General features: G+C 39.7%; 1 protein-coding gene across 1 annotated transcript; it reads right to left on the reverse strand.

The window, feature by feature from the left end:
* Positions 1-109: 109 nt before the first annotated feature.
* Positions 110-23,162, reverse strand: paxbp1 (PAX3 and PAX7 binding protein 1). Its single transcript, XM_057821230.1, has 18 exons — positions 22,736-23,162; positions 19,111-19,221; positions 18,748-18,951; positions 18,406-18,627; positions 16,083-16,183; positions 15,646-15,860; positions 13,870-14,059; positions 9,513-9,636; positions 8,022-8,124; positions 6,075-6,190; positions 5,800-5,999; positions 5,575-5,722; positions 5,381-5,502; positions 5,222-5,298; positions 2,716-2,782; positions 2,416-2,562; positions 672-826; positions 110-594 (listed from the first exon to the last, which is right to left on the reverse strand). The coding sequence occupies exons 1-18, from the start codon at positions 23,034-23,036 to the stop codon at positions 474-476; spliced, it is 2,724 nt and encodes a 907-aa protein (XP_057677213.1). The 5' UTR covers positions 23,037-23,162; the 3' UTR covers positions 110-473.
* Positions 23,163-23,939: the final 777 nt, after the last annotated feature.

Here is a 23,939-nt window from a genome sequence, read left to right on the forward strand (position 1 = left end):
TCATGCCATTCTTTAACAATTATGTTAAATGAGTATGATGCCAAAATGTTGGGTGTTTCCATTATTTTGTCCAACCTCTATATTTGTCATGTCAGAGATAAGAGCCAAGTACTTTCAAATGTATATTTTATTCACAAGCAAACAAAGGAAAAACATATTCCTACAACTCTTTCATGTAGGGTGGTAGCGGGATTCCTTGTGTTTGAGCTAGCAAAAAAACACTTTGCACATATGTGAGGAAACGTGTAGGCAGTTTTTAACCTTTTTTTTTTTTTTTTTTTTTAATAAAGCCTGATTGATCCTCAAATTTTCAGTCCAAATACATTATGAAGGCTATTGACATGTAGTCAGTGTTGTAGACATGAAGACACAAACCTTTATATACATTATTCACAATATTTACACCTATTTGCGCATTTTATCGAGGAGACAAATGACTGAAGAAGAACCAGCGAGTGCTGCCGTTTATCCGTCTACGACTTGGTTTCCAACAGAGACTTAATGTCTTTAATGCCTTGCTCAGCTGCCACGGAAATGATGTGGTCCACAGCCTTCACGTGCACCAGCATCTTTATGACTTCTTTCACGTGATCCCTGTGGACGGTGTCAATGATGCACAGTGAGGCAACAAATTGTATTGAAGCTTTAAGGGAAAGACTAAAGGATCTTACTTTGTGATACGCCGCTCGATATCAGACGCCCCCAAGCTGCTGCGGTATAACGAGTTAGCCAAATGGACAAGGTAGCGACAGAGCGGCTCTAACTGAGGCAGCGTTTGCTGGCCCTTCAGCCCGGCGAACCATTGCGTCGGCAAACAGTAAACCACCTGCAAGGCAAGGGAAAGCGTGAGAGGTCTGTTCTTTATTACAACATCAGCCCGGTAAATATACAGTGGTATGAAAAAGTATCACATTTAATATTTTGTGGCTCCTCTTTGGCAGCAATAACAACCAGACGCTTCCTGTAGCTGCAGATCAGTCTGGAACATCGACCAGGACTAATCTTGGCCCATTCTTCACTACAAAACTGATGTAGTTCAGTCAGATTCCTGGGATGTCTGGCATGAATCGCGGTCTTTAGGTCAGGCAACAGCATCTCAATTGGGTTCAAGTCTGGACTTTGACTTGGCCACTCCAGATCGTGTATTCTGTTTTTCTGAAGTTGATTTACATCTGTGTTTTGGATCATTGTCTTGTTGCGGCATCCATCCTCTTTTTAGCTTCAACTGTCTGAGAGCCAGCCTCAGGTTTTCCTGCAAAACATCCTGAGAAACCTTTGAATTCATTCTTCCATTAATGATTGCAAGTTCTCAAGGCCCTGAGGTAGCACAACAGCACCAAATCATGATGCGCCCTCACCAATCTTCACAGTGGGGTTGAGGTGTTGCAGTGGCTTCCTCGGTGAAGTCCTCCGATGAACACTATTCCTTGGCCATAGTTTTACATATAGTTGATGTGTGCACACAGATGTTGTACTGTGCCAGTGATTTCTGTAAGTTTTTAACAGACACTCTAGGGCAGGGGTCTCCAAACCAGTCCTCAAGGCCCGCTGTGGGCCCTGGTTTTTCTTCCAACTGATCCAACACAGACCGTTGAACCAAAGAGGTTCCTGCTAAAACAAGCAGCACCTGACTGTAGTCAACTGATTGCACTTGTAAAACACTAGATTGGTGAAAAGGTGTCATCTTGTTTGGTTGGAACAAAATCCTCCACCCACAGCGGGCCTTTATGGAATAGGTTGGGGATCCCTGCTCTAGGTTTTTTTTTTTTTTTTTAACCTCTCTGAGTATTCTGCGCTGAACTCTTGACGTCATTTTTTGGTGGACAGCCACTCCTTGGGAGAGAAGCAAAAACGGCCAAAAGTCTCTCCATTCGTAGACAACTTTTCTGACTGTCGATTGATGAACATCCAGACTTTTAGAGATGATTTTGTATCCTTTCCCAGCTTTATATAAATCAACAATCCTTGATCGCAGGTCTTCAGACAGCTCTTTGACGGAGCCATGATGCACATAAGACAATGCTTTTCATCAAGACATTTCTTACCAGGTGTGTGTCTTATAGTGGGCAGGGCAGCTTTAAACAACTCATCAGGGATTGGGCACACACCTGACTTAATGTTAGGTAAAAATTGGTTTCATTTGCTCTTTAAGTCTCCTTAGGCAGAGGGTTCACTTACTTATTTCCCCCCCTTCCGTCATTGTTTACATGCTATCCTCATTAAAATATGAAAACCTATAAATGTTTGAGTGGTTTTAGTTAAAGCAGACGCTGTATTCGCATCTGTGTGATTTTGACAAAGATCAGATCACATTTGATGGTGATTTTATGCAGAAATGTGAGAAATTCCAAAAGGTTCAGATACTTTTTCATACCACAGTATATATTTTCCCAAACAAATGAAGTAACAGCCTACCTTTTGGGACTTAAGAACATTGTCCTCACTGGCATCGGTGGTCTGCAGTGCAGAGAGGATGTACCTGTTCAGAGTACTGTCTAAAGCCAGGTCCTTTAGACAGGAAGTGGAGACAATGCCCTCCAATTGCAAGATATTTCTCAAAAGCTAAGGAGATTGAAAACAAACACTGTTAGTTTTGATAAATAGAATAATTCTTAAATCAGACACACACTATGAACCATAACTCTAGTGGATTTTACTAGTATCTTGAGGAATTAGATGGCTTTACTGAAAAAGCAAGAGGGATTGTTGACAAACCTTCACACAAGTCCAGAACTGCCTCTGGTAGAATAAGTAGGGACCGCCATTCTTGTTTTCCAGCAAACTGAACAAAAGCAAAACAATGACAATAGTATGACATCATTAGAATAGGTCTGAAGACTATTAGGCTGCGTTCAGACTGCAGAAAAATATGATTCCAATCGGATTGAAATCTGATTTTTAGGGCTGACTGTTCACACTATTTATACCAATTTGCAATATTGACACATCTGACAGTCGTCATCCTGCATAGAGCGTTGCCACGGATGGTCAAATCCTATCCAAGCTGTTTAGGGGGCAGTTTACATGGCGACTCTGCGACACGAAGACGCAATGACTATGTTGCGGAGTGGCCTCGTGTGCATATGGTGTCGGCGAAGACGAAAAATTCTGAATCCTGCCTCCAAAATGGAAGAATTCGATTGTGGGGGACTTGCTCCGCATGCATATCAAAGACTCCCGCGGCGCGAGACCGCGCCGATAATGTCAGCACTCGTACAAGTCACATCGGGCTTGCGCAGCGGTGCTACTAAACATTAAAAACAGCAAATATGGCGGAACGTCGGCTTTAATTTACTGTTTTAATAATATTTTAAAATCAAATATGTTGAATGTTTCCATTTTTGTGCCTTTTTGAACATAGGAAAAATGCCATTGCTTCGAGTGGGCGGGCACATTTTTTTCCCGGGCTGAGGAACTTTGGTGGGGTCAAAGTGCATCATTCGCTGTCACCTTGTAAATCTGCACTGCCCCCTAGGGCCTGGCATGAATACTACATTGTTTTCATGCGGAATTGCGACATTGTTCGAATGGAGACGGGCCCATATAAATGCAAATTTGAAATTTTTCGTATTCTCGGAGGGTCACCATGTAAACGGCCCCTAGATCTGATGTGAAACTACCTCCCGCATGTGGTCTCAATCAGATTTCTCTGCTTTTTTGACTGTTCAGCAGTGTTTTCGCCAACGATGAATATAAGAGAAATATTTTGTCAATGAACAAATTTTTCATGACAACAACATGATAACGAGCTAAAAACGCGTTTTGGCAAGCTAAAATATAACGAGATGCTAGTTTTCGTCTGATGAGAATGAGAGAAACGCGCAAGTTTCTGTCATATGTTCACAATGCGTGACATTTTATGTGTAGCTAGCCTGCATTGTAGCAGTGTCTGGTTGTGTCACTCATGTGACGTGCTGCGCACCCCCCCCCCCCGTGTCCTCCGACTTCAGGTTTGCTTGTGTTGAAACACACATGGTAAAATTTTTTTTTTCTTGGCCAGAGGGAATATGCAATTTTGCTTTAGCCTTTAAAAGTCTGTGATGAGTATCATCCCACACTAAATGTAACTCGTAGCATTAGCATTGGGTTAATGCCAACGGCGAGCGTCCTTTTAAACTCTCGGACAACTTTTTTTTTACATAAAGTTCGTGATATCCAGGTGGCAGAGGTGGGTAGAGTAGCCCCAAAAATTTTACTCAAGTAAGAATAGCATTACTTCAAAATAATATTACTCGAGTAAAAAGTAAGTAATGGACAAAGAAATACAAAAAAAAATCATTGAATTACGGCGGACAAGGCAGAAATGAAGCATTATTCGTCCTAAGAACATGAGTGCCCTTTAGTGCAAAAAATAGTTCCTAGTTTGAATAGTGAATACTGTAGTTCCTTCATAGTTACTATCGAAATTAAAAGGATCATATCTCCGGTTTTCCGTGGTCAATCGGTGCCAAATAAATGGGAGAGAGGTTTAAAACTGCGCTTTCGTGTCATGTTGAGGGCAGCGCTCCATGTTAAATACTTCATTTTTTACGGTGCTTTAAAGACGCCACATGATTAAACAGGCTGGCGTGATCATAGAACGGCTAGCTTGCGTCTGATTGGTGCAATGGAGTCATGTGATTACTATTGCAACGTCTCATTGGTGAAATTAGTAGCGTTACTCTTGGCAATGACATTGCTGGCAAAAAAACAATATGTAGAATAAAGGAAAAATGTAACTACTGTTGTGCAGAGTAGCGGAGTAAAAATAGCGTTTTATCTACTCAAGTAAAAGTACAATTTTCTCAAAAGGTTACTCAACTAAATGTAACGAAGTACATGTAATGCTTTACTACCCACCTCTGCCAGGTGGGTATAATTAATTGAAAATAAAATACTGTTTTTCTGCTGAGTGTGTATCGCCAAGTTGGTGTTGTTCTTGCAGATGCTACAATATGTGCTCGTCTGTCAATCTTCATTTGAAATAAGTGAAAATCTTTATTTTTGTATATATTTTTTTAATCTTACGGACGAAAACATTGAGTACACATGACTAAAACTAGACAAAAACAAACACTTCTGGAGATGACGGAGACAAAAATGAAAAGACCTGGAAAAAACAACACTGCTGTTCAGACTATAAAACAGCCATCCAGTTTCAATCTGAATAGGCTAAAAATCCAATTATGTCTACTAGTTTGAACAAGGCCTCACACCCGATTTAAGCAAAAGAAGAGCATACTTTTTAGGGTAGAGGGGTTGGAATACATCTTCATCCAGAGTCCGCCGTACTCGCAGTACGACAGTTTTCAACAATTCCTGACGAACAAATAAATACACAGAAGATTTAGAATGCTTTTTACACAATTAGTCCAAAGCCACACGTGAAGGTAGACCTTACCCGTGTGTATTGGTTGTCCCCATGGAGCACAGTTGGGTAGCCTTTCATCAGTCTGCGAATAAAGCCCACCAGTCGCGTCGTCTGACTGTTTGACAGCGGGTCCCAAACTTGTTCTGACAACACTGCACACAAACACGCGTTGGTGAGCTGTAGTCCTTAACAGTTACAATAGAACAGACGACTAACTTGACCACCTGTCAGTTTGGTGAGGATGACCTTCTCCACAATAGCTGGTAGCAGTCCAATGTCACTGTCCCCTTTTTGCAATTTACTATTCTCCTTAAAACCGTAGAATAAAAGCGACTCAAACCAGAGCATGTACTCAAAGTTTGCACACTGTGCCTAAAGGGACGCGTGAGAAAGGTAGATTTCAGTATTTGCACATTGAGAGTTAAAACCAAAGTTTCATCAGGACTCGCCTCAAGAGGGTTCCATGCGATGAGCTCCAGTCGAACTAGAGGGCTGAAGAGTTTGGGCAGGCAGAGGCCGATGTAAGCGTCTTTGTAGCACTCGGCGTAGTCTCTCCTCCACACTTCAAACTGGGATTTGATGTAGTCCAGGGAATGGAAATCCTCCAGCACATCCTCAAATACTTTCTTGCATTCTCTGGTGATACGATCTAGAAAGGAAAAAGTTTGCATTGCGGGTGAGTTGGTGTCCATCTGTCTCATCTCGTCAATGAGTCTTTCGATACCGTGCTCCGTGTCGAAGCCGGTGATGTCCGTAGACGTCTCCTCGTCATCGGACGACAAGCCTTCTTTGTGCTCCGCCCACTTTCCGTTCTGCTCTCGTGCTTGACGCCGTCTAGCTCTAACAAAACCACAAATTACATTATGTCAAGCGTTTCGACTAGAGGAGTTCCCCCCCAAAAAATCAATGATTACATGCATCGCGATTCGACACGTGACGATTCGATTACGATTTATAAAGGTTCAAAAACGATGACTTTCCCTCATAACTTTATGACAGTGCACGTACCGGAACGAAATTCAAGACACGTCTGCCGCCCGGACGCACGCACAACATAAAGATGGATGCTCCCGGTTACTGGGAGAGCTCCTTTTTAAAAGACTGGAAAATAAATTTGTGTATGAGACAGGCAGGTACAGAAGCGGCCCGGCCTTTTTTGTGGGCAAGTTATTTTTTAGAGCGAGAGGTGAAGAGAGATCGTTCATTGCTCCTTGTCTTTCAGATGTCCAGCAGTAGTTTTAAGGCATTTCAATTGAATATGAGGTGAGTACACGAACCCTCTTGTACTGTTTAGCCTTTATTAGGGCCCGAGCACCAACTGGTGCGAAGGCCCTATTGTTCTGCAAAGGATTATTATTATTCTTTTTTCATGGCAAATAAAAATGGCCAATTCGGAGGTCTTAACAGGCTCAAAAACTCAAAATTTGCACAAATATGCCGCTTCGCAAAAATTTCGATAATTTGGCAACACTGCGAAAAAATGTCAAAAAATGGCTCAGTGGCGCCCCCTGGAATTTTTAAAAAAAGGCCTCACCATTTAGGTATATTCAACGTAGAGCGATGAAATTAGCGGAGAAAATGCAAAAATGCTTCAAAAAGTCTGTGGCACCCATATTCCAACCTCAACAGGAAATCAGGTATTTTGGATTGAATGTTGAAAAACATGCCATTTTTGTCGAAAACCAGGGTGCACGTTTGAAACCATTGCGCCGAGGCAGTTAGTTGTATCCTCCTCAAAATTGGTGACACTCTTCATGAGACATATGAGATGTTAAGTTATCAAAATGGTGAGTTTTCATTCACGGGCCTGACCTGGGCGGAGTACCAAAGTCGTGCTTATTTGGGAATTAGGGTTTAGGGTTGGGCTTCTTCAGGGCAAATGAAAATGGCCATTTTGAAGTTCTGAACATGCTTAAAAACTCAACAAAATTTGCACATATCAAAATGGTGAGTTTTCATTCACAGGCCTGACCTGAGCTAGGTACCAAAGTTGGGCACTTTTTGGTCTTCACACCCCTAGTTTCGACTAGGGGTGTGACAATAAATCGAAAAGGTTATCGATATATCGTGATACTTGATACCCCGAAAGTAGGGATGTCCTGATCGCAAAATTTTGCACCCGAGTCAGTCACCTGATTTTGAAAATCTGCTGATAGCGTCCCGATGCGTTTTTATTTGATCAAAAGTTCCAAACATGTTACTGTCCCACCTTGCTGCCTTCATAATGTGAATTATTTTTAAACAAGAATAACATGGAAAAATGCTTATCTCTATTAAATGCTTTATTGAGTATTTTTACTCAAATCCACTCATGCTTTGATGCTCACGCTGCTGAGAACAGCTTCTCACTTGTACAAAGATCTGACACAGCACACTTATGCCACTTATAATGATGATTGACACATCTGTGCCTTTGATCATAGCGCTACCAAGCTTCTCTGGAAAGATCAAAGCTACAAACATGTCAATCATCGTTAACTTGTACCAAACGCAAGATGCATCGGACATTTTGGCTGCACTGCTTAGCAGGGGGGAAGGTGTGGCATTGAATGAGCATGACACAGAAAAATAAATATATTTTTTAATCAAAAACTCAATCCTTTTCACCCGATTTCCGATCACGTGATCGGATCAGGACATCCCTACTCAAAATATTATCAATATACCTTACCTCCGGGCTTCTCGTTCCGCTATCCTCCTTTGGCGACTACTCTCTTGGTACAACGTGCGGTCACGACCGAACGAGTCCAGACTGGGAGCCATGACGGCTTTATCTGTAAGACACAGGAGTGATGTGAGGGGCCACTTTAGTTATTGTAACATCATCCTATAGCTTCACCTCACATTAACACTGCTTAGCATTTAATATTGACATTAAATTTTACGATCAATTATGAATTATGCACCTAAATATTGTAGGATATTTGTTACAAATCCATACATTTGGACTGAGGATGAACATTGGATTGGTGCTGCAACGATTAATCGATTAACTCGAGTAATTCGATTAGAATAAAGCTTTGAATGAAATTTTGCTGCTTTGAGTCTTCGTTTAATTAGAGTGGCGTTGTAATGGTTTGTTTTAAAAGTGTTTGCATTTAGTTTTATTCATTTAGGTGGATACACTGCCTTCTAGTGGCAACAGTGAATATGACAAAACTCATTTAACATGGTTGAATCCAGCTGCTCCCTGATAAGACTGACATAAGGTAAATCTTGTTTAAGCTAACGTTTTTTTTATGTATTCGTAATTTAGTTTATAGTTGTATTCAACCATTTTTTTGTGGGAATGTGTGTTTGAACGATTTGTTAAGAGCATTGTAAAAAAAAAAAAAAAAGAAAAAAAAAACACCTTAGGATTTCATAGCATTTAAGCTAGCTGACTTTTGCTGTGCATGTTAGCCAATTGTTCTCTTGTTGTATTCAGATCCTCATTTATTGTTTTATACCGTTTGAGACTAAACTCTGGTATTCTTATTTTTCAATACAAGTGGTATTCTGCAAATTTTGGAGAAACACTTGGGAATTTTATTTTGTATTCGCATTTAATGCTTTTTTTTTTGAAAGTGTAATCTTAGCAAGCCTATGTTTTACATCTCTTAAAATTTATTCTGCAACGCATGTCCCTAATCCGATTACTCAATTATTCAAACTCACTAGTTGATAGATTAATCGACTACTAAAATAATCTGTAGCTGCAGCCCTACATTGGCTCAACAAAATTGATTTTGGATGCACATAATTTTGATTGATTACAACATACACTCTGTTTAGTAGCAAAGTCATTACTGTAATAAATGTACTGAATAAATTCCACCCAATTTACAAAATCCTTCACAATCATTTCATCTTAGTCCGGTCCATCAGTTGTCAGATAATCAATTCCAATTCACTTACCTGTCTGCAACAACACTCAAGAGCTCACAAGATAACTTTTGTCAAGTGACTTTACCAGCATCCCACTGACAGTGAGACACGGCAGTGCAAAACAAGAGACATTTTTACCCCCCTTATGTATGCATGCTCACTCTCACACAGAGACACACTTTTAAAAGGAGAGTAGGGGGTGTAAATCTATCCAGACAGACACAGAGCTCGCCCACGCGCACAGAACTAACGAGGCCGTTCGAATGAATCATAAAAACCTTATAGATGGACTGACTTGAAAGGCTTGCAAACTCCGCCGATTCATCTTTTATATCATCCTGTCTTCTCTGGACGAGTCGCGAGGCCCGTTGCCTTAGTAACTGGTGCATGGCAGCCTCCAGCTCCTCGACGACGGGCACCTGAAACATACGACGCCTTCTGTGACCTCTGAACTACACAAGCGCAGGGCTCGGAGTCACGGGAACGCCTCGTAGCTGTGAGGGAGAGGAATATTGTGATGTACGACAGAATAGTGCGGCTGGAATATTGCCAGTGTGAGGAAAAGGCAAATCACTTGCCAATGGTTCAAGCTGAGAATTACAGTTAAAAAAACCCAAACAAAAATAGGCCAATGTGCTTTAAACTAACAAGCAATATTCCACTATCATTTCAGGGATCCGTCAGAATGCTGGTCGCAATCATCTAGAACTAAAACAAACATTCATGAGTTTAGAAGACGCAGGCTGCTCCGTGTAGTTAGTGCTGCAAGACCAAATCTATAAAAGAGTTAAACATGCATTTACTAGTCAGCAATTTATGACGTGTTGTGATTAGGGGTATGACAATATATCCAAAAGGTGATATATCGTGAGACTTTGTAGCCCAAAAGCTTATTGATCAAACCAACAAAAAAAGGAATCAACAGGTTGCTAGCAAAATCTTTCATTTGAATAGTGTCTACGTGAGCTCACTGGCCGACATCGACGGCGCTAGACATCCAATTAAATTTTGACTGAACTGGCCGTCAATAACAATGATACCAGAGAAGTCACAGCCAGTCTTGTGGGCATTTACTGGTCACTTCTTCATACCTTTCAAGTTGTATGGTTTCGGCGTAATTTGTACAACTGAGCACTGATTTTTAAATGTGTAAGCCGTACGTTCAAAATCTGTACGTTTTTCGTGCATTACGTTTTTTTTTTCTCCATTCGGCTTTTGTCAATGCTTCGTCAACGAGACAATGTGCGTTACTACGTTGGTTAAATGACGCGAGAAAAGTCGGAGACACGGAGAAAGAAGAGCGGGAGTGGGAAAGGGGGAGTTGTAACGCAGTTGCAAAGGCGGCTCCAATAATACCTGACTGTAGCCGACAGCCTACAAACTACGCCCAGATGATGCTATGCTAGATATCACTTGTATATGAACTAGATACGAAATGATACACTTGCTGTCGTTGGTAAACAGCCCCCATTTTAAAGCAGTAGACTTCTAAGAAAGGCTCTGTTGTAGTGAACCTTCCTAGCGAACCTAAGTGACCTTTTATCTAAAATACTCATAAATCGGCAAAATCTTGACTTGAATCTATCTTTAAATGACGAAACAGTTTTAAAACGTTCACATGTCGAAAGTAGACAGAAGGGAACTACAGCAAAAATGGGAGCAATTTTTACAACTTTAACGGTTAATTCACAACATTAAATGACTTCCAAACATAGCAAGTTACTATGTTTTTGTTTTGTTTTTTTAATGAAGAAAAAAAAAAAACATGAAAGGTAACACCAGTTACTTTGCTAAGTAACTAATTACTCTTACATTCAGGTAACTGAGTTACTAACTCAATTACTTTTTGGGAGAAGCAATTTGTAACTGTAATTAATTAATTAAAAAAAAAAAAAAAAAAAAAGATAAACAACACTGGTCATAAAGATGCAGTCTGCAGAATGAAAAGTGACGAAAGCGGAGATTTTATTTTGCCAATTTGTTGCTGAACACAATTAGCCTGCAACTATTGTTGATCACTTCTCAGAATTAGCAAAAGAAATGTTCACTGACTCAAACATTGCATCGGTATGTTAATTTTATCAATTGACCTTTTTAATTTATAATTGGACACACAAACTACCTTCAAGTCAAACTTAATTGCGAGCTGAAGTGCAGCCATCAAGACAAGATAGAAATTGCCAAAAGTGCTACATACAATTATAACAAAAGTCGCTGTTAAATTTTAATAATCATGATGTAGCTGAAGATATTGACTGTAATTTGATTGCACCAGGTTATATGTGACAATATTACCAATAAATCCGTATTATTATAAAAATTTAGTTTTATTTTTGTTTCATATTGCACACCATATAAAACGTTGTAAGATTAGTCACAAGGGCATATGCAACTATTTGTAAGATTGCCAATGGCCTCGGGTTGACAGATATGCTTCTTGTTCATTTTAGGAAATTTACAGGTTTTTGTATTGATTTTGAGTATCTTTCTATCAATTTGGGGACATTCTTGAGTCACGACTTTCCAGTCACCCAAAATCAACACTCTCGTGAAGTTGGCCCGCCCCTCAGACGCAAATTTCTATAAAAATTATGTCAATTTCTGCTACATTTGTGCTGTGAAACTTTGTTGGTACTATCATGTATGAGATATTTGCCATTCTCTTATAGGTCAGAGGTCAGCAAGCCCCCCATTTTGCTTAAAAATGGCAAAAAATAGGGTCAGTCGTTTATGCTTCGTTTGTGCTAATATCGTTTTCGAGAAATTAATTTTAAGAGATGACTTCAAGCAGCCCCCCATCCACGGCGGAGCAGAACAGCAATGGTGCCATTCGTTTGTCCTAGGTTTGTGCTGATATCGTTTTATAGCTATTGAGATATTATTTTCGAGTGATGACATCAATCGCAGCCCCTCTGTCGCGGCTGACGGAGCGTACCAACTCTCTCCATAATAGAGGGGTGTCCCAAAAACAGAGGGGTGCCCCAAAAACTAGCGCAAACAAATGGCACCCATTTGGGTGCATTTTGCCTTATACCTCAAGCTCCCCATTTACTGCAAAATGAACCCAAAGGTGCGCCATTTGTTTGTGCTGCGTTTGCACTACTTTGGACACCCCTCAGTTATTGAGAATTGCTACGCTCAGTCAGTCGCGGGAGTTGGATAGGAAAAGCTGCCATTGCAACATGAAACTGGCAGCGAATTAAAATTTGTCTACTAGTGAAACTCATTTTAATTCATAACAGAAGGATAAAAATAGCTTTTCTTTTATTAGTACCGTTTTGGCCCGAATATAAGACAGTTTTTTGCTTTGAAATAAGACTGCAAAAGTGGGGGTCGTCTTATATTCGCGGTCTAGACCCATCCACGACGCTAGATGGCGCCAGATATCATTGAAGCGAAGGCTGAACTTGAGTAATGTTCTGTCATGACAGATCTCAGCTACTCTCAAGTTTAACCAGTTTGCATTATTTTATTGCAATGTTTTCCTTATTCAGATTTGTTTCAAGACTACAGTTAGACCTCACTTTGATGGTTATTGCAGTTTTGTTGTTTTATCACAATAGATTGGTTTATTTACATTACAAAAGCCAGAAGCCATTCATTTACGAATGTAATTGCACTTTAGTTTACATATTTAAAGGTTTCAGATATTAAGATTAGAATGAGGCAAAATTACATGCTTTTTCTCTCAAATATATGGTTATAATCATTTTTTTCAGATGTAATTATTTTCTGTATAAAAATTAATTTGGTGTTCAAAAAGTCTTTTTTCAAACTCGAGTCTTGAAAAAAAGGGGGTCGTCTTATATTCGGGCCAATACGGCAATCGTTGTTCGTATCATATCATGGGTACCCAGAGGTATCTAGTTGTGATTCTGTAGCACAGTTTGCCTTCATATTCTTTTTTCGTCGCGATTTCACTATACAACTATTCATTCAGTTCAGCGACAGTCTAAAATGCAACTGTAATAGTAGTCTACGCACTGCCTCGCATCACAGACAATACGGGGGGGGGTCCTCGGTTTATGACCTTGAGACTGAAAAGTTGCAACATTCTCTAAAGTCACAATTGTAATTCAACTGAATGGAAAACAGTTCATGTAAAGCAAACACATTGGGAGAAAAAGGGAGTTGAGGAGCATGCCTCAGAGAAAGGATAGCCCCTTAGACAGTCTAGTCACAATGAAATATTGTATGTTAGGACTGTCAAAAACCGAGGACCCACTTAGCCGCTTTTAGACAGCCTGCAAAAGACGGCACAATCTTCTGCTTTTTTCCTCACGATGTTAAAGTAGCAATTTCTTCTGGAGTACGTGCGCCTGTTTGTCATGGAATGTTACGGTGAAGGTAATTTTCATTGTCTGACAAGCAACAGACCTGATGTCATCGCGCATCCAATTTACGTGTCAAAGAGCACATATTTGCGGCAATTTGTGTGTATTCTGTGTAAGGCATCATTTGTCAAAAAATACGATGCTGCAATTTTTTCTTTGAAAGAGGCTAATATTTGACACTTGCCAATTTTTTCTTAGTCAACTTTTCAAACTAGTGAAATGAAAACCTTATTTTCAACATTCAAAATTACAATGTACTCAAGATTACAGGATATAAACATTAAAAAAGTTAAACAGAGAGCAGATGATCTCCCTTACCTTTTCACCGAAACACTCAAGCAAGTCTCCAACATACCCTCGCATCTCTTGCAAGAATTGATATTGATCTGCATTGTCATTGGACGAGCCGTCCAGCTGTAATATGGCGCTCTCTGAGGAAGCCAGGTCTTCTTGGATCTCTGTGTACCGGTTGAGGTTGGCTTTGTGGCCTATACGCATATGACCCAGCCTATTGACACAAAACAAGAACAGGTGTGGGGGGGGACAGTAGGAAGAGGGTCAAGAGAACAGTTTCTTTAAGGTCTTTATTTGACCTTTATGAAAAATCATGTCAATCGTTTGTGCTACGTTTGTGCTGTAAAAAGATTTGTTTGTGCTGCAACTGTTATGTAGATATGTTATGTAGATATTATGCTTTTAATTTATAGCGATGACATCATGGAGCCCCGTCATTTACTGCAAAATGGACCCGAAGTGGTGTCATTCGTTTTTGCTGCTCACGTTTAACTCATTTGCTCCCAAAAACGAATAAATATGTTCTATTTTTAATTGTTTCAGTGTCCCAAAGACGTATTTATACGTGTTTTACCTTTTTTTTTTTTTTTTTTTAAACGAGAGACATCTCTGGGTTCTGATTCAATTTAGCTCCAAAGCACAAAGCCGAAAATCCATTTTAAAGCCATAAAACTGGCCACTGGAGGGCAATAGCGCATTTGGTAAAACCTGCAAATCGATTCAACGGCAACGAACGGCCGGGCCGCACGGCTGGGGCGTCGGCGGAAGACGACCAAATGCAGAACAACCTACAGTAGAGGATGCCCGGGATGCCAGGTGCTGGACGACCAAGCAGAACGACCGGGACCACCAGTGCAGCGGACGATGCCGTTGAGTCCGTCCTGCTTGCCGAGCAGACCGCGCAGAGACTCAAAAACATCCATCTTTATGAGACAGGGAGCGATGAGGGAAAAATTTACCCGGCTGTCGCGGCCACAACAACGTCATCCCTCATTTAGTTATGTGTAAATAAATTGTTACTTTGCTATCAAAAGCTCTATTTGTCTTGTTGCTTATTTTATTTTGTAAAAGGAAAACATTATTCTGATGTTTAGAATGTAACTAAGGCAAAAAATAGCTGCGTTAAAGTCAAAGTTATGTTTGAAATGTATGCTTTCACAAAAAGCTCAATTTCTCTTTTTTCATCAGAAATTGGACAATCGCTCAAACTAAGCTATTTTCTAATGCTGATTTCTTAAGAATGGAAAAAGATATGAACTTACTTTTTTCCTGCTGAAAAAAAGAGTAATCTTTCTTTTGGAGGGTTCCATGTTTATATAGCAATAGAACAGAATTTTCTGTGGACCGTGCAAAATCAGTCAAAATCCAGCAAAACGGCCGGGAGCGAAGGGGGTTGCACCGGTGAAAATGGCTGGGAGCGAATGAGTTAAAAGCGCAATAAACTACAAAACCGTTGCCGCACAAACAAGTGTTTTACAGCACAAACGATTGACCATTTTTAGCCATTTTTTAAAAATCAAAATGGCGGGGGGTGGAGGGGTTGACCTCAGATTGACCTATAAAAGAATTATAATTCTCAAAAACGATAGCAGCACAAACATAGCACAAACAATTGACATCATTTTTCTATAAATTTGTGCCTGATGGGTTGCCAACTTCACGGAGGTCATTATTACACACAAGAGAAGGTTCGAATGCTGTTTTTTAAGTCATTTCTGACAAAAAAAAGTATGTTGTTAGCTCTCTATGCCGCTTTACAGGTTCTCCGAGACCACAGCACAAAGTGAAGGCTGCTCTTACCTATCCTGAAGGCGTTTCTTTACCAGATCAATGGACACTGGGGCTAAGTCACTAACAGAGAGACCGAAGTGAGCCGCAGCGCCGTCGGTTGGACCGGGAGGCTTGCCGGCCTGCTGGGGCATCACGCCGTAGGTGAAGGGCATGTTGTAGCCACTGCCGTAAGGCTGAGTTTCATAGCTGTTCTGGTAGTAGGCCGGTGTCTCCTCTGGTTGGACCTGGCGAGGAGTGACAAGACCTCGTTACTTGGGAATTATGCAAGTGTTACCATGAATCATTGATGGCTAGCCTTTATTTCTTACCAATTCATTCATTAGCTGAAAAAATATACTGATATTACATTAGAATAAGAAAGGTATTTTCTTGACTGCCACTTAAACCACAGGACCGAACATATGCTTCCGTTACCTTTCAGGAAAGGGATGTGTATGGATACTCACCTGTGGTATGCTGATCCCTTTCCTGATCTGCTCCTGCTCCCACCGGCTCACCTCTTCATCATGACCACCATCCAGCGCCTCGTCGTCGCTGCCCTCGATACCTGCAGGCATGCGGCGGAAGGTCACGACTAGACATGTGCCGATTATCAGTTCCAAGGTGGACCGTGGTATGAAAGCGTCATGGTTCCAAAACCGCAAAAAAATTCCGTCAAACCATACCTAAAGTATTCGCTATTTTTTTAGAAATGCAGGGAGAAATCCCTCGCTTTCAGCTGCAAGGCTCAACCCTCCCCCACCGGTTGTTGCTCAGTGTCAGCGAGTCAGGTGTGCTACACGATGGCTGGAGGTAGTGAAACTCCAGAACTTTTTCCCCCCATTGAAGAAAACCAAATAGCTGGTGTGGGAATACTTCGGCTACAGAAGAGTTACAGACGGCCGCGGTTTAGAGGAGGAGGGCCAACCGATATGTAAAACAAGTTTGTGGAGGGTGGCTGCCGAGGAGGCAACACCTCCAATATGACTTCGCTTTTATACAAAATTAAAGGTTCGTAAATAGTAAAGGTGTGTGAAATTTCCGATTCTTTAGATTATTTCCGACGGTCGCAGAAGATTTGAGAACGATTCACAAACATCCATATTCTGATTATTTAAATATGCTAAGTAAAGCGAAACTAAAACACAGTCAGCGCAGTCTTCGGGACACAGTGAGGAACGGACTGACAACTCATGCCGCTAGATAAAAAAACAATAATACCGGACTGCGGCCGACAGCTGCTACAAACAACACCCATTTGCTACAAACTACGCTCACGTAATACTATAGTAGATATCACATGTATACAGACCTGGATACGAAATGACAGACTGCGGCGTTAGCATATGTATAGAGAACTAGATGCGAAATGACAGACACAGCGGCGTTAGTAAATAGCCGCCATCTTAAAGCAGTAGACTTCTCAGGAAGGCTCTGTTGTAGTGAACCTTCCGAGCGAACCTATTTACCGTATTTTTCGGACTATAAGTCGCAGTTTTTTTCCCATAGTTTGGCTCGGGGTGCGAACCATACTCTGGAGTGACTTATCTGTGAAATTATAAACACATTATTATATCATTTCACATGTTATTTTGCTGTTTTGGAGTGACACTGATGGTTTGGTAAACGTGTTAGCATGTTCTTTATGCTATAGTTATCTGAATAACCCTCAATAGCTATGTTGTTCATGCATCATGTAACATTATCATACTGTACACTTATTCAGCATGTTGTTCTCTATTGAATTTTTATTTTAAATTGGCGTTCAAGATGACATATGTTCTTTATGTTGGATTTTATCAAAATGCAACTTATACTCCGGTGCGACCTATGTTTTTTTTCCCCTCTTCGTTGGGCATTTTATGGCTGGTGCGACTTATAGTCCGAAAAATACGGTAACTTTTTATCTAAAATACTCCCAAATCAGCAAAATCTTGACTTGAATCTATCTTTAAATGATGAAACAGTTTTAAAACTTCCACATATCGAAAGTAGACAGAAGGGAAATTATGGAATAACGGGAGCAATTTTTCTTCAACAATCAATTCACAACATTAAATTAATTGAATATAGTTTTTGAACTGTAAACTTGATATTTAAACACTAGTTTATTTAAGGCTGAGATGATTTTTGTACTATTTTTGTAACTAATATACGAAACATTAAAAGCAGCTCTGCATCAATAATCGATTTATAATTGAATTGTAGCCTCTGAATCATAATCGGATCGCCTCTTGTTAACACTGTCATGAATGTTTCCCACCAGCCACGAGAGTTAACTCCAGTGTGTTTAGTGTGTCCAGCGGTGGTAAAACGTGGTGTTTTTTCTCTCTCTGGCAATTGTCTGTGTTGAGAAAGTGTGTATAATGTAAATATGAGTCTTACACACATGCTTTTTATGGAAAATAATTCCATTATTTTTGTTCTGATGGTAATAATGTTGAGCTGTGGGTTTAGACTCACCTACAGGACAGCATTTGTTTTAATTTTATTTAGAATGTTTTGTTTTTATTTTAACTTAACATTATACAGATGTTCCAATTTGCTAATATGTTTTGAAAAATAAAAATTCTGTTCAATGGAAAAAAGGTATTTTTTTTGTTTGTTTGTTTGGTTTTTTTTTTAAACACAGATATCTCAAAGTAACACATTTTACAGCTGTAATTGCTATACCGTGATACGTGATATTTTGGTATAAGGTTATTTTACCGTCAGAATATCATACCGGTACATGCCTAGTCACGACTCAACAAAGCGGATGTTCAACAAGTCTTGAATAACGTAAAGTACCTATCTCCTCCGCGATCTTTTGCCTTTGAGTTTTGTTTCGGACGCCGCTGAAACGAATCCGCTTCTCTTCCCCGTCTTCGTCGTCGCTTCCGTCTTGGTCCTCTTGCGCCAGTCGTTTCTTGGGGGTTTCCGTCTCAACAAGCGGGGCGTCGCCTCCCAACTCTCTGGCCAGCTGTCGCCGCTTTCTGGCAGCATGAATGAATGCTGCGTCAGGGATCTCCCCTGGCGAAATACACGAACTGAATTTAAAATGAAGCCCTAGGACACTGTTTGAGAACTATAGCACTCCATTAGATGAAGACAAAAAAAAAAGACAGTTAAACATATGACGCAATGTAGTACCAGGTCTCAGAGTGCTGAGGGAAGAAAGCGTGTTGAATGTTGCTCCAGTGTTATTTCCACTGCTGCTTCTTTGTCCTTGACTTCCCTTCGCATCTTCCTTCTGCTCGTCAGCACTGTCAACATCCATTTCTTCTTCGCCAACTTCATTTTCCACTTTGATGACCACTTCTTCTTTGACAGTGACAAAAGGCTGAGGTGCCGCTTCTATTTAGCAAACCAAGCAATATTTTAACAACCACTTTTGGTGACCATTCTGATTTTTTAGGCTTTCAAATTGACTAAATGATGGTTGACAGCAACCAAATGACACTTTATAAATTCATATGATCAAATTTATTAGTAAATTGTGCTGAAATCGCCCACCTGTTTTGACGACGCCACACTTCTCCAAGTCCTCCTTGTACTCCTTCTTCAGCTGCTTCACTATTTTCTTGCTGTGATTGGACTTCTTCACTCGGAAGACGTCTGGTCCTTCTGGTTATATTGCCACACAGAACAAAGACAGTTAAAATATTTTCCAAATAACACATTATACTGTATAACATTTACCATCTTTAACATATGCATTATTCTTCATTATCATGTTAAAAGAAAAACACGCAACAATACAATTATGGTGTTATTCGATGGGTGGAACGGATAACGAATTGAAATTCAATTTTTAAATGGGGAATATCAGATTCTTTAAAATCAATTACAGGTAGTCCCCAGGTTAGAACAAGTTCTGTTCCCGAATGTTCGCGTAAGTCTGTAATAACCCTATAAAAATTCAAAAGAACTATCCAAAAAGTCCAAAAGTATTGTATTTTGTTTAATGATGGAGGATACACTATCCTCTGGTGTCAGCGTTGGTCTGGCTGGACTGCCGCCTTGTATAACTGAGGAGTAGACTCGTCTGACATGGATAAAGGACAGCTGCGCTCCGATTTGGCCCACAAAAGGCTGTAAGTTGTTTCAGCTAATATATGTTTGTGTTAGGACTGTGACAAAATATCGAAATGGTGATATAATATCGTGATACTTTGTATACCAAAAGGTTATCGATATGCTCCTGCCAAAAATCGAAATATCGTTTTAAAAAGGTGTCAATGTTTAAAAAAAAAAAAAAAAAAAGAAAAAAAAAAAAAAAGGAACCAACAAGTTGCTACCAAAATCTTCCACCATAATAGTGTCTCAGGTTACTCTAAGGCTACCATTGTCGGTGCTCGACGCCCTATCCATTTAGACTGGGAACGTTCGTTCATTCGAAATAGGGTTGCAGTTACCGATTATTTTAGTAGTCGATTAATCGATGAACTATCTAGTTCGAATAATGGAGTAATTGGATAAGGAACAATAAAAAATTAAAATACCTGAGCTGAGCCTAACACAAAAAGAAAAAGAGGATCTATGTACAACAAAAGAACAATTGGCTAACTTACATAGCAAAAGTCCGCTAGCTTAAATGCTATAAAATGCTAACACTTTTTTTACAATGCTCTTAACAAATGGCTAAGACATATATTCCCACAAAATTTGGCTAAATATACCTTTAAATTAAATTAGGAATGCATTCCAAAAAATCATTAGCTCAAAGGCTTATGTTGGTCTTAACAGGGAGAAGATGGATTCAGCCATGTGAAATAAGGTAGACAAGAGGGCTGTGTATCCACCCAAATCAATAAAACTAAATGCAAACACTTTCAAAACAAACCATTACAACGCCATTTAATGAAACGAATACCCGAAGCAGCAAAAATTAATTTAATTAATTAATTTTTTTCCCTAATCGAATACTCGAGTTAATCGATTAATCGTTGCAGCACTAGTCAATTCTATCCTTACAACATAAGGGAAGACATTATAAATTACCTATATAACTGAAGTAATTATATAATTCAAATAAGGTTGCTTAAAAGTAGGTGAGGACAATTTGAACACCCTGAAACTTTGGTAGTGTGCAGTGACTTCAGTCCCTACCATTCCTATGCAATACTACGCCCGTGACGTTATCCCACGGCCACCCCTATAAATTGGTTGGCCATCGCACTGGCCCGTATATCGTTAGATTGTTGTAACATCAGTTATCCATTTCATCCCAAATGAATATATTTATTTTGTTTTGTTAAATGCAGGGCTGTCAAATTTATCGCATTAACGGGCGGTAATTAATTCTTTTTTAATTGATCAAGTGAAAATATTTATCGCAATTAACACATTCGCGGTACGACTCATTCACGCATTGCCGCAAACAGCCTACAATGGCGCAGTTTTACTTATATACAAAGATAAGAGGCAGAGTGGAGTAGATATAAGCATTCACTGGGGCCGTGCTTTTAATGGGCAAAAGCTTTGTCATCTATCCCACAGCGACTATAAATATTGTGGGAAGCGATGTGGGGAAGAACGACAGGAGTTGATCTTTTTCTTACTACCCTTACCCTGTAGTGTACCCAACGCAGAGAAGATATAGCATTTGCAGCCACCACACACAGTCATGGTTGTACCACTTCCCATCATGCATTTGGGCAGAACAGTTACGTCGCTACAGTATCATTTACTGGAAGCTCAACAAATACACTACATGGCAATATTTAGTCACAATATACAAAGTCACATTTATCCTTTAAGAATTACAAGTCTTTCAATCCGTGGATCCCTTTCACAGAAAGAATGTTAGAATGTTAATGTCATCTTGTGGATTTATTGTTATTAGGGCTGTCAAAATTATCGTGTTAACAGGCGTTAATTAATTTTTTAAAATTAGTCACGTTAAAATATTTGACGCAATTAACGCACTTGCCCAGCTCAGACAGATGTAAATGACAGTAGAGTGAAAGGCCCACTTGTTGTGTTTTGCGGAGTTTTGCAGCCCTCTGCTGGTGCTTGGGTGCGACTGATTTTATAGTGTAAGTAATTATTGACATCAACAATGGCAGGCTACTAGTTTATTTTTTGATTGAAAATTTCACAAATTTTATTAAAACGAAAACATTAAGAGGGGTTTTAATATAAAATTTCTACAACTTGTACTAACATTTGTCTTTTAAGAACTACAAGTCTTTCTATCCATTGATCACTATAACAGAATGTTAATAATGTTAATGCCACCTTGTTGATATATTGTTATAATAAACAAATACAGTCCTTATGTAATGCACGTTGAATATACATATATGTATATCCATCTTGTGTCTTATCTTTCCATTCCACCAATAATTTACAGAAAAATATGGCATATTATATAGATGGTTTGAATTGCGATTAATTGCGATTAATTACGATTAATTAATTTTTAAGCTGTAATTAACTCGATTGAAAATTTTAATCGTTTGACAGCCCCAATTGTTATAATAAACAAATACAGTACTTATGTACAGTATGTTGAATGTATATATCCGTCTTGTCTTATCTTTCCATTCCAACAATAATTTACTGAAAAATATGGCATGTTTTAGAGATGGTTTGAATTGCGATTAATTACGATAAATTAATTTCTAAGCTGTGATTAACTCGATTAAAAATGTTAATCGTTTGACAGCCCTCGTTAAATTTACACTTTATGCCTAATATATACAGTATATAACACAATAAAACTGAATTTTTGTGGAACTCAAAATGTTGACCGGACAGTTATGGACTATGCACATTAAATCATTAGTAACATGAAATATTACACAATTCACCAAAGCATATCAGTAGCCGTGTCCTTAAGTCTTTCTGATAGTTTTCCCCTGACCTTTTTGCTGCGATAGTTAAATGAAAACCTGAAATTATGGCTTTTAGTTTTGGCTACCCCAAGATTTTAAGTGGGACCCATCTGGCCACCCCTATGAAAAATTTCTGGAGGCACCATACAATAGTTGGATGTCATAGTCGTTTTAAGTAGCCTCGGGAGGCATTTTATATCGATACGAGTCATGATTATGGAGCTAAATTGAAAAACGATGTGAAAATGGCGGCTTGCAAAGCTTCGTTCGTTAGCCAAAAATTAGCGTCGGTGCGGTACCTTCTTCTTCTTCGTCGTCGAAACTAAGCAAACTGCCTTTTGTGGGTCCGAGCGCCGTAGCGTTGTCTTTCCCCTTCTTGTCCCTCTTCAAGTCTCTGGGGGTTTTAAAATTGGCCCCGAAACCATTGCTCTTGGGGCTTAAGCTATCGTTGTTGCCGCTGGACGTCTCCAGGAACGGGACTTCTTCTAAAACAGGCCCGAACAACGTCGGTGCCAGCATCGGCTGCACATTCTCCTCCCGCTCGTCCTCGTCGGACTCGTTTCGCCGACGGAAATTTGCGCGTTTGATCCTTTTAAACATTTTTCGTTTTTAGCAGCGATCAAACATGCTTAAGGTATCGATAGACTAGTAGCTAAATGCTGCAAAATTGACATCTATTCTCTATCGAGCCATTTTCTTCTTCTGGAAGCGCTGCTTCTTCGTTCTGAAAATGTGACTGATTTTCTGTCTTTAATTTGTATTACTCCCCCAACTGCTCAAAACGAGTATGTGCAGCGGTTACACACGAAGTAGTTTTCAGAAGAATGATTTCTACCAAATTTCTTTACTCTTATTTGTTTTTTTTATTTGTTGTGATGACTTTTAGCACAATGCATTGTTTTTTCCCCTCAGTTTTATTGTACTGTTCTTTGCTGCCTTTAAGTTATTATGTTCTACATGCAGAGACGTTACCAGGTGGGGTATGGGTGGGCAGTGCCCACCCACGGACACGCTCTGCCCACCCAAAGAAAACTGGATGTAGTACTAACGGCAGTCTGGGCACCGTATATGGTATCCCATTTTTTTTATTGTACTGATGTGTTCTAAATTTTAACCTTTACGTTGTTACCTCTTCTTTCACCTTAAAAAAAATTAAATGAAATGTTGGTTTTGTTCCTAGGGTGCGTTACACACATTTACGCGTATTTTTATATTTTTACATTTTATCAAAGTTTTAACCGGTGTTCACCTGGCTGTTGAGTTTGGTGAGTTTTGAAGCATTCTGAGGGGGTCGAAGTAAGGCTCAAAGCGTCGGTGGGACAAAGAATGACTGCTAGAGGGCGCTACATAGTGTATTTGGAATTTTTCTTTACTCGGTATCAAAGATTGCACCTGTCATGACCTGTCTGCCGATTTTGGTGCATTTTGAAGCATTCTAAGGGGGTCAAATTGAGCTCAAAGGGGCTGCGGAACAAAGAATAACTATAATAATAATTAATAATT

Source organism: Corythoichthys intestinalis, chromosome 18, assembly GCF_030265065.1.
Source record: "Corythoichthys intestinalis isolate RoL2023-P3 chromosome 18, ASM3026506v1, whole genome shotgun sequence".
Taxonomy (NCBI): Eukaryota; Metazoa; Chordata; class Actinopteri; order Syngnathiformes; family Syngnathidae; genus Corythoichthys; species Corythoichthys intestinalis.

What these genes read in the sequence shown, in the direction of transcription:
- paxbp1 (XM_057821230.1), bottom strand. Translation starts at nt 23,036, where the DNA reads ATGTTTAAAAGGATCAAACGCGCAAATTTCCGTCGGCGAAACGAGTCC. An exon ending in CGACGACGAAGAAGAAGAAG is followed by an intron (nt 19,222 to 22,735) that starts GTACCGCACCGA and finishes CAATATAACCAG; the next exon opens with AAGGACCAGACGTCTTCCGA. An exon ending in TCGCATGGAACCCTCTTGAG is followed by an intron (nt 5,723 to 5,799) that starts GCGAGTCCTGAT and finishes GCGTCCCTTTAG; the next exon opens with GCACAGTGTGCAAACTTTGA.